The sequence below is a fragment of the Schistocerca nitens genome, chromosome 4 (genome assembly GCF_023898315.1).
Source record: "Schistocerca nitens isolate TAMUIC-IGC-003100 chromosome 4, iqSchNite1.1, whole genome shotgun sequence".
NCBI classification, from domain to species: Eukaryota; Metazoa; Arthropoda; class Insecta; order Orthoptera; family Acrididae; genus Schistocerca; species Schistocerca nitens.
This window is the reverse complement of record NC_064617.1, coordinates 903,436,955-903,449,854: the sequence shown is the minus strand read 5'-3', so window position 1 is coordinate 903,449,854 and position 12,900 is coordinate 903,436,955. Positions and strand designations below refer to the sequence as shown.

The 12,900-nt window shown below is 42.0% G+C and overlaps 1 protein-coding gene across 1 annotated transcript in view; it reads right to left on the bottom strand.

Moving 5' to 3' along the window:
• LOC126253461 (protein ELYS) overlaps positions 1-12,900 on the bottom strand; it is a 346,049-nt gene that overhangs the window by 160,624 nt on the left and 172,525 nt on the right. Inside the window, exon 18 of the mRNA XM_049954815.1 lies at positions 9,123-9,304. Within this exon, the coding sequence (XP_049810772.1) occupies positions 9,123-9,304 (182 nt within the window). The remainder of the gene's footprint in view (positions 1-9,122; positions 9,305-12,900) is intronic.

Sequence of the window (12,900 nt, the reverse complement as noted above, 5' to 3'; positions counted from 1 at the left end):
AAAGAAATAGGACATAAGAGGATACTCCACGAGCATAGGAATTTCGTAAACCACACTAAAATGCATAGTTCGGCTTAAATTATGCATTCATATGTCCAGATTCACAATGAAGTAGGCCCCAACCTGATATTAAGCTTTTCAGTGTGCTTTCCAGGATGCAAATTTTATTGGAGTGCCAATACTATATTGTCTCATGTTTGATTCTTTATTATGGCATAATGACATATGTGCCAGAAGATGAAAATGTGCACTTGAAATTCAGTGAACACTTTAAACTAGCCAATGGTGGGGAATGAAACACTTCGTTTCTTATAAATTGACTGCATCTGCGGAAAAGATTACTTAATGCCACATTCACTTAGCAAACTGACAAAAATAACTTCATTGTTGTGTAAGGCTAATAATGTTTGACTGCCAAAAACGTGGTAATAAAATAAAATCAGAAAAACTAATAACAGCCTTCCGTAATTATGTGAATGTATTTTAATTCACTTGATAGCTCCCGACCACAGAAGTCAGTTTTGTTTTCATTTGACGCGTGAACTGTACACGAAGAGGAAATAGGACATCAGGAAACAGCAAAATCACTAACAAGGGGAGGCCACCAATTGTGAAATTCAGATTCGATTCATACTGCGCATAATAAAAGCTCTTGGCCAGAGGTGTAATGTGGCAAAGCACCAAGATGCACTTCTCAGCTGTTGTCGAGAAAATCGACAGTTAAAAGAAACCGTTGCGGTGAAATACTCTCTACGATAAAGAATTTTCTACAGGGTCGTGGCGCAGCGGTAAGCGATAGGGTTCGTAATCCGAAGGTCGCCGGATCTAATCTCGCGCCATGAAATTTCTTTTTTTTTTTTTAGTATTTGTTTTTTGTAATTCAAATATATTATTCCCGGCAATCAGTTGCAACAATTATGCATATAATAAGTTGTTCAAAGTCGTTTGCCGTGGAAAAACTAGCGACTTCGGACATCATTATGTTTTCCGCAAACAAAGTTGTATTTCACAAATGTTATTAATTTTCTTCATAATGTTAACCACGTATAGTTGACGAAAGACGTAGAAACGGTATTCCGAAACGAATACGTATAGCGTAAGTCAAATATTCGAATTAGGATCGAGACCCCACGAACACAAACTTGCTGCGGCAGGTATGAAATATAAACTCCGTTACTAGCTCGTTACACTTGAAGGACAGATGTTGAATGGGCCGAAACGAGCTGCCGCATAACAGCATAGTTGCCTGCTAACTTCGAAACAAGGTAGATGCGGTCCCTAGCGCAACTTATAACATCATCGAAAATCAGTGCGGACGGGAGAGCTTTGGTACACCCTGTTAAAAAAACGGAATAATGGAGGCGGTACAATTGGAAAGCGATTCGCCTTCACCAACATGCATAAGCAATTCATTAATAGTTTATATATATATAAAAACAAAGATGATGTGACTTACCAAATGAAAGTGCTGGCAGGTCGACAGACACACAAACATACGCACAAAATTCAAGCTTTCGCAACAAACTGTTGCCTCATCAGGAAAGAGGGAAGGAGAGGGAAAGACGAAAGGATGTGGGTTTTAAGGGAGAGGGTAAGGAGTCATTCCAATCCCGGGAGCGGAAAGACTTGCCTTGGGGGAAAAAAGGACAGGTATACACTCGCACACACACACATATCCATCCACACATATACAGACACAAGCAGATGTCTTTAAATATGTCTGCTTGTGTCTGTATATGTGTGGATGGATATGTGTGTGTGTGCGCGCGCGAGTGTATACCCGTCCTTTTTTTCCCCCCTAAGGTAAGTCTTTCCGCTCCCGGGATTGGAATGACTCCTTACCCTCTCCCTTAAAACCCACATCCTTTCGTCTTTCCCTCTCCTTCCCTCTTTCCTGATGAGGCAACAGTTTGTTGCGAAAGCTTGAATTTTGTGTGTATGTTTGCGTTCGTTTGTGTGTCTGTCGACCTGCCAGCACTTTCATTTGGTAAGTCACATCATCTTTGTTTTTAGATTTATTTTTCCTACGTGGAATGTTTCCCTCTATTATAACCATATCATTAATTTGAACCCAACAAATACGTTTGTTATTGTCGCTGTTGCATTTCGAAATCTTTCCTGTCGTCTTATTTTCTCTTTATTTTCTCTTTCTGTTTTTACCAGTAGTCTCACTTTGTATTCACATTCCCCGTTTTACCGTAATACAATTTTATCCCGCCTATATATACTCAATAATACGTAACCCACTTCCAAACCATAACCGAAAAATTTTTTTTTTCCGCTTTCAACACTACTGCTGCTATAAAATCCACCGTTTCTAGTTCAATAACAGCTGCTTTCACGTATTAAACAACCATTTCGACTAGTTCTAATAACTTTCACTTTATTTCCACTTCCGTTTTTCGCACATCACTGATCATTTTTAGCCGCTCCCCACAGGTTTTAACGTCATTATTACAATTGTTAGCCCCATTTTCGTAATCTTTCACCACAACACCACTCCTTTAATACATTTACACGTTTTTTCGAAATTTTCCCGAATTTCTCCGTCCTTTAACGTGTTTTAGCGGCAACACAACCACCTAACCTTCATGCACATCGCTGTCCACCAACCCAAGTTCACCACAGGATCAACATAACCAACACTTTTTTACCTTTTTTATACCAGATCTCCAGTTACTTTCTAGTTCACCCTTATCTCTCCCCATATATTTTTATCTTTCATTTTCATTTCAACCTCACACTTTCCACCTTCTAATACCATGTCACCCTCACAACACCCCCACAACGACCCCATTAAGTTTTATTTACATTCCCTCCGCAAACATGCCTTCACTCTAGCCAGATTACGCTCGCATATTTTATTTTCTCAGGCTTGTCTGACATTTGGCATAACCCCCAAAGGCCTCACACTTAAAGTTCCCATCTCTGGCTGCAACCCTTCTTTCCATCAGTCCCTATACCAGTTCCAAACTGAACAATCCATTGCCCTCACCCACCTAATCCTTCACCTACACATCAACTCAGCCAATGAACACACCCGTCAACTCCTATCCTTAATAAAAGTCCTCAATCTTTCCTCTCCCACATCCACACCGGCTATTCAGAGCATCCTCCTACAGGCCAACCGCAAATTAGAACAGCATGCCACACTTCACCTCAAAAAACTATCCAATCTCCTGGTTTCCCACCTCCGGAAAGGCAACTCACTCACCCTTCACAACCTTTCCAGCAAACCTAAACCATCTCTCATTGCACACAAACCCAGTCTCTCCCATCTACTCAGTCTCCCACTTCCAGCTCCACTCCCTCCAAAACCTCAAAATTCCAATCAACACAATCTGGCACCACAACATCCTAATTCAGTAGTTAACCTTTCCTCCAAACCTCTCTCCCAATCCGAAACCTCTGTCCTATCCAAAGGCCTCACCTTCAGCCCCACTCCCAGATTCAACCAAACAGCCCTCATCAAAGATTTACTGTCCTACACTCGTACTCTCTGCTGGAAGTATCACTTTGCCACGAAGAAAAATGATCCTAATCCTACCCCTAATGATCCAACTCCCCAAGACACTATCCAAATTGAACCCTGCCTGGAACAGTTCCGTCCTCCGTCACAGCGGGACCCACCTCCTCTTCCTCAAAATCACCCTCTCCAAACCTTCCAGGAATTTCTGACTTCCAGCCTTGCCTCACAATCCTTCTTAAAAAACCTTAATCCTACTCCCAACATCACCACTGCTGAAGCCCAGGCTATCCGTGATCTGAAGGCTGACCGGTCCATCGTCATTCTTCCGGCGGACAAGGGTTCCACGACCGTGGTATTTGATTGTCGGGAGTATGTGGCTGAGGGACTGCGTCAGCATTCAGACAACACCACATACAAAGTTTGCCAAGGTAATCCCATTCCTGATGTCCAGGCGGAGCTTCAAGGAATGCTCAGAACCTTAGGCCCCCTACAAAACCTTTCACCTGACTCCATCAACCTCCTGACCCCACCGACACCCAGCAACCCTACCTTCTACCTTCTTCCTAAAATTCACAAACCCAATCATCCCGGCCGCCCCATTGTAGCTGGTTACCAAGCCCCCACAGAACGTATCTCTGCCTCCGTAGATCAACACCTTCAACTCATTACGTGCAGTCTCCCATCCTTCATCAAAGACACCAACCACTTTCTCGAACGCCTGGAATCCTTACCCAATCCGTTACCCCCAGAAACCATCCTTGTAACCATTGATGCCACTTCCTTATACACAAATATTCCGCACGTCCAGGGCCTCGCTGCGATGGAGCACTTCCTTTCACGCCGATCACCTGCCACCTGCCACCCTACCTAAAACCTCTTTCCTCATTACCTTAGCCAGCTTCATCCTGACCCACAACTTCTTCACTTTTGAAGGCCAGACATACCAACAATTAAAGGGAACAGCCATGGGTACCAGGATGGCCCCTTCAATTCATGGGTCGCTTAGAGGAAGCCTTCTTGGTTACCCAGGCCTGCCAACCCAAAGTTTGGTACAGATTTATTGATGACATCTTCATGATCTGGACTCACAGTAAAGAAGAACTCCAGAATTTCCTCTCCAATCTCAACTCCTTTGGTTCCATCACATTCACCTGGTCCTACTCCAAATCCCATGCCACTTTCCTTGATGTTGACCTCCACCTGTCCAATGGCCAGCTTCACACGTCCGTCCACATCAAACCCACCAACAAGCAACAGTACCTCCATTACGACAGCTGCCACCCATTCCACATCAAACGGTCCCTTCCCTACAACCTAGGTCTTCGTGGCAAACGAATCTGCTCCAGTCCGGAATCCCTGAAGCATTACACCAACAACCTGACAACAGCTTTCGCATCCCGCAACTACCCCTCCCAACCTGGTAGAGAAACAAATAACCAGAGCCACTTCCTCATCCCCTCAAACCCAGAACCTCCCACAGAAGAACCACAAAAGTGCCCCACTTGTGACAGGATACTTTCCGGGACTAGATCAGATTCTGAATGTGGCTCTCCAGCAGGGATACGACTTCCTCAAATCCTTCCCTGAAATGAGATCCATCCTTCATGAAATCCTCCCCACTCCACCAAGAGTGTCTTTCCGCCGTCCACCTAACCTTCGTAACCTCTTAGTTCATCCCTATGAAATCCCCAAACCACCTTCCCTACCCTCTGGCTCCTACCCTTGTAACCGCCCCCGGTGTAAAACCTGTCCCATGCACCCTCCCACCACCACCTACTCCAGTCCTGTAACCCGGAAGGTGTACACGATCAAAGGCAGAGCCACGTGTGAAAGCACCCACGTGATCAACCAACTGACCTGCCTACACTGTGACGCATTCTATGTGGGAATGACCAGCAACAAACTGTCCATTCACATGAATGGTCACAGGCAGACAGTATTTGTTGGTAATGAGGATCACCCTGTGGCTAAACATGCCTTGGTGCACGGCCAGCACATCTTGGCACAGTGTTACACCGTCCGGGTTATCTGGGTACTTCCCACTAACACCAACATATCCGAACTCTGGAGATGGGAACTTGCTCTTCAATATATCCTCTCTTCCCGTTATCCACCAGGCCTCAATCTCCGCTAATTTCAAGTTGCCGCCACTCACACCTCACCTGTCATTCAACAACATCTTTGCCTCTGCACTTCTGCCTCGACTGACATCTCTGCCCAAACTCTTTGTCTTTAAATATGTCTGCTTGTGTCTGTATATGTATGAATGAATATGTGTGTGTGTGCGCGCGCGAGTGTATACCCGTCCTTTTTTCCCCCTAAGGTAAGTCTTTCCGCTCCCGGGATTGGAATGACTCCTTACCCTCTCCCTTAAAACCCACATCCTTTCGTCTTTCCATCTCCTTCCCTCTTTCCTGATGAGGCAACAGTTTGTTGCGAAAGCTTGAATTTTGTGTGTATGTTTGTGTTTGTTTGTGTGTCTGTCGACCTGCCAGCACTTTCATTTGGTAAGCCACATCATCTTTGTTTTTAGATATATTTTTCCTACATGGAATGTTTCCCTCTATTAATGAATTACAAAAAACTAATAATAAAAAAAAATTGCATGGCACGAGATTCGATCCGGCGACCTTCGGATTACGAACCCTAACGCTTACCGCTGCGCCACGACGCTGTAGTAAATAATTAATCGTAGAGAGTATTTCACCGCAACAGTTTCTTTTAACTGTCGATTTTCTCGACAACGGCTGAGAAGTGCATCTTGGTGCTTTGCCACATTACACCTCTGGCCATGAGCTTTTATTATGCGCAGTATGAATCGAATCTGAATTTCACAATTGGCGGCCTCCCCTTGTAAGTGTAAACTCAGGTGACTGTCCCCCTCCCCACTAAAATCCAGACTTCTCGCACATGCACAGATCTAGCAGCTTGGGTGAGCCAGGAAAATTTTTCTGTGTAGCATGACTGCTTCTTGCTACTGCTGCAGTTACACTTCAAGTAGCCAGAACTGGGAGAAGGCACTGCACATATGGATCTCAACTGCGCATGTGCATGAGCCCGATGGCAACTGCTCAACAGTTGTGACATCATGCTCATCAGAAGCAGTTTGCTGTTATTAAGTTTTCCACAGTGTTTGTCCTAATGCCTATGACAAATTTTACTGTTTATCAGTTGTTACCAGTCAAAATTACAAAATTTAACTGAAGACTAAAACAATGAAAAATTCCTGGAATTCTAGAATATTCCCAGGTTTTTCCCAGTTTTCTCCCAGGTAAAAGAATTCCTGGATTTCCCGGTTGTCCCAGAGCGTATACTGTTTTTACTAGTGGAAAGCACGTACGTGTTAAAATTAATGACTACCTTGTGATCCAGGTGCAGTAACCTCCCCACATGCTCAGCGTGATTGTTCTGTTGCCACATAGCTAATGTTGTCAAAATGTGATAGTCATGACACTGAGGCTGCGACATGTTCACCCCCAGTTTGTGGGCGCATGTGTATGCACATGAGCTGCAAGAACTGTGATGCCTGATGGGAGCAGGGCTACCACACTGCCACCTGCTGCTAACCACTAGCACTTCTGGGCAAGGAAGTTGTGTAAGCTGCTGCTTCGAAGCCCACCACTTTATTTCCCTGTGGCACGGTTGTCAGGAGTGTGTGCCAGTTAAATAACGTACTGTGCCCACCACTTCAACGGTGGCCGAGTGCGTTACGATGGACCATGCATGTCCCAACGCATTCCCGTACCTGTACTGCATCTTGTCATCTTTTCTACGATACCCTTATGCTACAACCATCTACAGTGAAGTGTTTAAAAGTAGATCACAGTGAAATAGTGAATTATACAGTGCATTATGGAAGCACTTTGATATAGAAAGAGAATTTGCAATTGCTGAAGTTGTTTTTAAAACATATTCTAATTTTATTATGAACTTAATGATGCCAATTTTAGCATTCTTTTTTGTGATTTGACAATCTTATTTAAATAATGCATATTGCTGCATGGTGTTTTCTATGCCTTTGATCACTCTTACACATAATTCACTTAAAATAATAATAATAATAATAAATCTCGAAAATTTCTGGCAAATATTTGAAACTCAATTATTGTGTCGAAGAACTGCACCGATTGATTTGAGTCATGAGCCAGCAAACCTAACAAAGCTTTCAAAAGACTGAATGCTTACATAGCAATAATTTACTGGGTTTACACAGAAGTGGCCTTTGTTTACTAATTACTATCTTTACAAGTGCTTATCTTTGTGATTATTTGATTGTGGCCACAGCTTTGAAGTCAGATTCAGTTCCTTATTTTTTCTTCTCTGGCTGTCTTCCATGGACTAGTTTTCTACATATATGTATTCTATCTCTCTACTGACATTATATGTCTTTCTACTAATGAAAGTTATATTAAGTACATAATATGTACATCAGTTACAAGCATGCCACCATGTTAATGATTGATTGATCTTTCCAGAATGAAGTTACAAGGGTAAGAGATGAGGTACTGGCAGAAGTAAAGCTGTGAGGACAGGTTGTGCTTCGATAGGTCAATCGATATAGCACTTTCCCATGAAAGTCTCAGTCCAGCACACAGTTTTTATCTTCCAGGAGGACTGACTGATCTTTCCTGTTACACGCACTCTTTCTTGGACGACTTAAATGTTTCATTCACGGTTTGTTTTGAATTTCTTCCCTTTGATTTCACATGTGCATGATGAATCCAAAATCAAAAATTTAAGAGTTCCAGAGATTTAAGGTTATCACTGCTGTGCCTCTTTCATCAGGAGAAAATATACTGCCTCTGTGAGCTGCAACAATGTGTGGCTAAACCTCTCTGGTTACAACAGTCAGATAACATGCTGCTCATTTTGGGCGCACAGTGCAGCAGCTGGTTGTTAAGAGAAAGGTGCCGTAATATGCGTGTGGATGTGAGCACAAATAATGTTTAGTGACAGCTTTAGTATAGGGAATGACATCCCAAAATGAACCATTTCGGAACGTAAGGTTCTGTTAGAACCTCATGGCCTGATTTCGTTATTCTGATTTCATAACTGTCAATTACAAAGGCATTACTAAATGAATATTTGCATCTTAGTCTGTTGTATTTTCTGAAATTCATTCACCAGTAACTAAAGAATACTAATTAGGCAATAAGTTATTGTTGAAAAGTAGATGCATTATTGGCAATTAAGTGAGGAGGAGGGTGTCTCAGAAATTTTAGAGTAGTCATGCAGGTGTGTGTGTGTGTGTGTGTGTGTGTGTGTGTGTGTGTGTGTGTTTGAATTTGAATTCGTAAGGGACCAAACTGCTGAGGTCATCGGTCCCTAAACTTACATACTACTTAAACTAACTTATTCTAAGAACAAAACGCGCACACACACACACACACACACACACACACACACACACACACACGTCTGAGGGAGGACTCGAACCTCTGGAAGGAGTGGCCGCACAATCCGTGACATGGTGCCTCAAACCACACGGCCACTCCATGTGACAGAAGCATATGTACATACTTCTGGCTTCCAATAAGTTTTGGATTGATGAAAAGTGCAGAGACAATTTCAAATGCACAGATTCCGAAGACTATACTTCATGTAAATTATAAAACACCACTCTAACATTATTTTGCAAACACTTTTACTTTACCTGTATTACAGGAAGGTGCTTTCGCAGATCTGTAGACATCTGCTGTTTTACGTGTTATCTCTGGCAGCCCTTCAACAGATTTTGCAACATACTTGTATGGAAGGCTCCGAAGAGACTCATTGAAGTAATTTTCGTTGTATCTGCGTTCCAAGATATCAACAGTCTCAAATGCCTCAATGATTCTGAAAAATTTAAATCATGAAGTGTGATAAGTATACCACCAAACAGATAATATCCTGAAACAACAACGTCAACATCAACTTACAAACCCCTGGGCATGTAAATAATGAAAGAAAGCAGTCTTTACATGAAGTATACATCAATGTCGGTCACACTACAACTCAAAGCTGAAAATTAAAGGTGGTATTTAGTGATATCAGGTGCAATTTAAGTTACAAAAGCTTCTGTAACCACATAATGACTGGTGGAAGAAAGAGTAGAGTGGATAAAAGTGAGAAAGCAAGCCATAAGTTTTTAGGTTAAGTTGTTGTTGTTGTGGTCTTCAGTCCTGAGACTGGTTTGATGCAGCTCTCCATGCTACTCTATCCTGTGCAAGCTTCTTCATCTCCCAGTACCTACTGCAACCTACATCCTTCTGAATCTGCTTACTGTATTCATATCTTGGTCTCCCTCTACGATTTTTACCCTCCACGCTGCCCTCCAATGCTAAATTTGTGATCCCTTGATGCCTCAAAACATGTCCTACCAACCGATCCCTTCTTCTAGTCAAGTTGTGCCACAAACTTCTCTTCTCCCCAATCCTATTCAATACCTCCACATTAGTTACGTGATCTACCCACCTTATCTTCAGCATTCTTCTGTAGCACCACATTTCGAAAGCTTCTATTCTCTTCTTGTCCAAACTAGTTATCGTCCATGTTTCACTTCCATACATGGCTACACTCCATACAAATACTTTCAGAAACGACTTCCTGACACTTAAATCTATACTCGATGTTACCAAATTTCTCTTCTTGAGAAACGTTTTCCTTGCCATTGCCAGTCTACATTTTATATCCACTCTACTTCGACCGTCATCAGTTATTTTGCTCCCCAAATAGCAAAACTCCTTTACTACTTTAAGTGTCTCATTTCCTAATCTAATTCCCTCAGCATCACCCGATTTAATTCGACTACATGCCATTATCCTCGTTTTGCTTTTGTTGATGTTCATCTTATATCCTCCTTTCAAGACACTGTCCATTCCGTTCAACTGCTCTTCCAAGTCCTTTGCTGTCTCTGCCAGAAATACAATGTCATCGGCGAACCTCAAAGTTTTTACTTCTTCTCCATGAATTTTAATACCTACTCCGAATTTTTCTTTTGTTACCTTTATTGCTTGCTCAATATACAGATTGAATAACATCGGGGACAGGCTACAACCCTGTCTCACTCCTTTCCCAACCACTGCTTCCCTTTCATGCCCCTCGACTCTTATAACTGCCATCTGGTTTCTGTACAAATTGTAAATAGCCTTTCGCTCCCTGTATTTTACCCCTGCCACCTTCAGAATTTGAAAGAGAGTATTCCAGTTAACATTGTCAAAAGCTTTCTCTAAGTCTACAAATGCTAGAAATGTAGGTTTGCCTTTTCTTAATCTTTCTTCTAAGATAAGTCGTAAGGTCAGTATTGCCTCACAGGTTCCAACATTTCTACGGAATCCAAACTGATCTTCCCCGAGGTCCGCTTCTACCAGTTTTTCCATTTGTCTGTAAAGAATTCGCATTAGTATTTTGCAGCTGTGACTTATTAAACTGATAGTTCGGTAATTTTCACATCTGTCAACACCTGCTTTCTTTGGGATTGGAATTATTATATTCTTCTTGAAGTCTGAGGGTATTTCGCCTGTCTCATACATCGTGCTTACCAGATGGTAGAGTTTTGTCATGACTGGCTCTCCCAAGGCCATCAGTAGTTCTAATGGAATGTTGTCTATTCCCGGGGCCTTGTTTCGACTCAGGTCTTTCAGTGCTCTGTCAAACTCTTCACGCAGTATCTTATCTCCCATTTCATCTTCATCTACATCCTCTTCCATTTCCATAATATTGTCCTCAAGTACATCGCCCTTGTATAGACCCTCTATATACTCCTTCCACTTTTCTGCTTTCCCTTCTTTGCTTAGAACTGGGTTTCCATCTGAGCTGTTGATATCCATGAAAGTGGTTCTCTTATCTCCAAAGGTCTCTTTAATTTTCCTGTAGGCAGTATCTATCTTACCCCTAGTGAGATAAGCCTCTACATCCTTACATTTGTCCTCTAGCCATGCCTGCTTAGCCATTTTGCACTTCCTGTCGATCTCATTTTTGAGACGTTTGTATTGCTTTTTGCCTACTTCATTTACTGCATTTTTGTATTTTCTCCTTTCATCAATTAAATTCAATATTTCTTCTGTTACCCAAGGATTTCTATTAGCCCTCATCTTTTTACCTACTTGATCATCTGCTGCCTTCACTACTTCATCCCTCAGAGCTACCCATTCTTCTTCTACTGTATTTCTTTCCCCCATTCCTGTCAATTGTTCCCTTATGCTCTCCCTCAAAACTCTCTACAACCTCTGGTTCTGTCAGTTTATCCAGGTCCCATCTCCTTAAATTTCCACCTTTTTGCAGTTTCTTCAGTTTTAATCTACAGTTCATAACCAATAGATTGCGGTCAGAGTCCACATCTGCTCCTGGAAATCCCTTACAATTTAAAACCTGGTTCCTAAATCTCTGTCTTACCATTATATAATCTATATGAAACCTGTCAGTATCTCCAGGCTTCTTCCATGCATACAACCTTCTCTTATGATTCTTGAACCAGGTGTTAGCTATAATATCTAATCACTAGCTTACCTAAAATGTTAGACTTCAGTTCTCATGATTTTCCATACCAGGGCAGTGAATAAATAAATTTTACAAATATTCAGTGTGAGGGTAAATTAGGCATACACAATGGGTGAAGACGTATTAATTTTTCCTTTCAGGTTCAATTACTACTATTGAATTAAAAAAAAAAAAAAAAAAAAAACCTGCAAAATATCACAAGATACATAAATTTAGGCCATGGCCCCACCAGTCAAGTAGCCCAATCACTCTGACCTCCAGGCAAGATACTGTGACAGCGCCACAGAAAAAAGAAATACTACTTGTGGCAGAGATTCAAGAAGCCGTCTGTAACAGACTAAGATAGGTCATAAGCAAGTGGCAACAGAATGGGTCAAATTCAATTACAGACATGTATAACAAGACAAAGATTTATCAGATTTTGGATATCTAAGAAGATCTAGGGCGGGAACAGACACAAGCATTAGCGAGTGTGGCTACGTGGCAACCAGTCACACAAACAACTACCAGGCATTAATGACACAACAGTGCAAGTGTAATGCGATGATTGAACAGTGTGGATAAATAAACTGGGCAGGCCATTATTTCAAGCGCAACATAGAGCTCAGAGCCACCTGCAAACCAACACACATACCCAACCCATGCTCGAAATTGAAAATTTATGGCAAACTTTAGAATAAAATACCCAAATTCACTCTTGCCATTCAGAAAGCAACACTGTAATATAAAACAACCATAGCTCTGCTAAGAATTCATCATGCATGAGACACATTGAAATGTACGTGAACAGTAACCACTCTTCATTTACCCAACAGTCTTTAATTGCGAAACATACCCTCACTCGTGTTGCCTACCCTGACCCTTTTATAATGGCTACAAATTTTAATTCGTTCATAGGATAGCCACCCTCCCCCCCATCAACCATGGACCTTGCCGTTGCTGGGGAGGCTTGC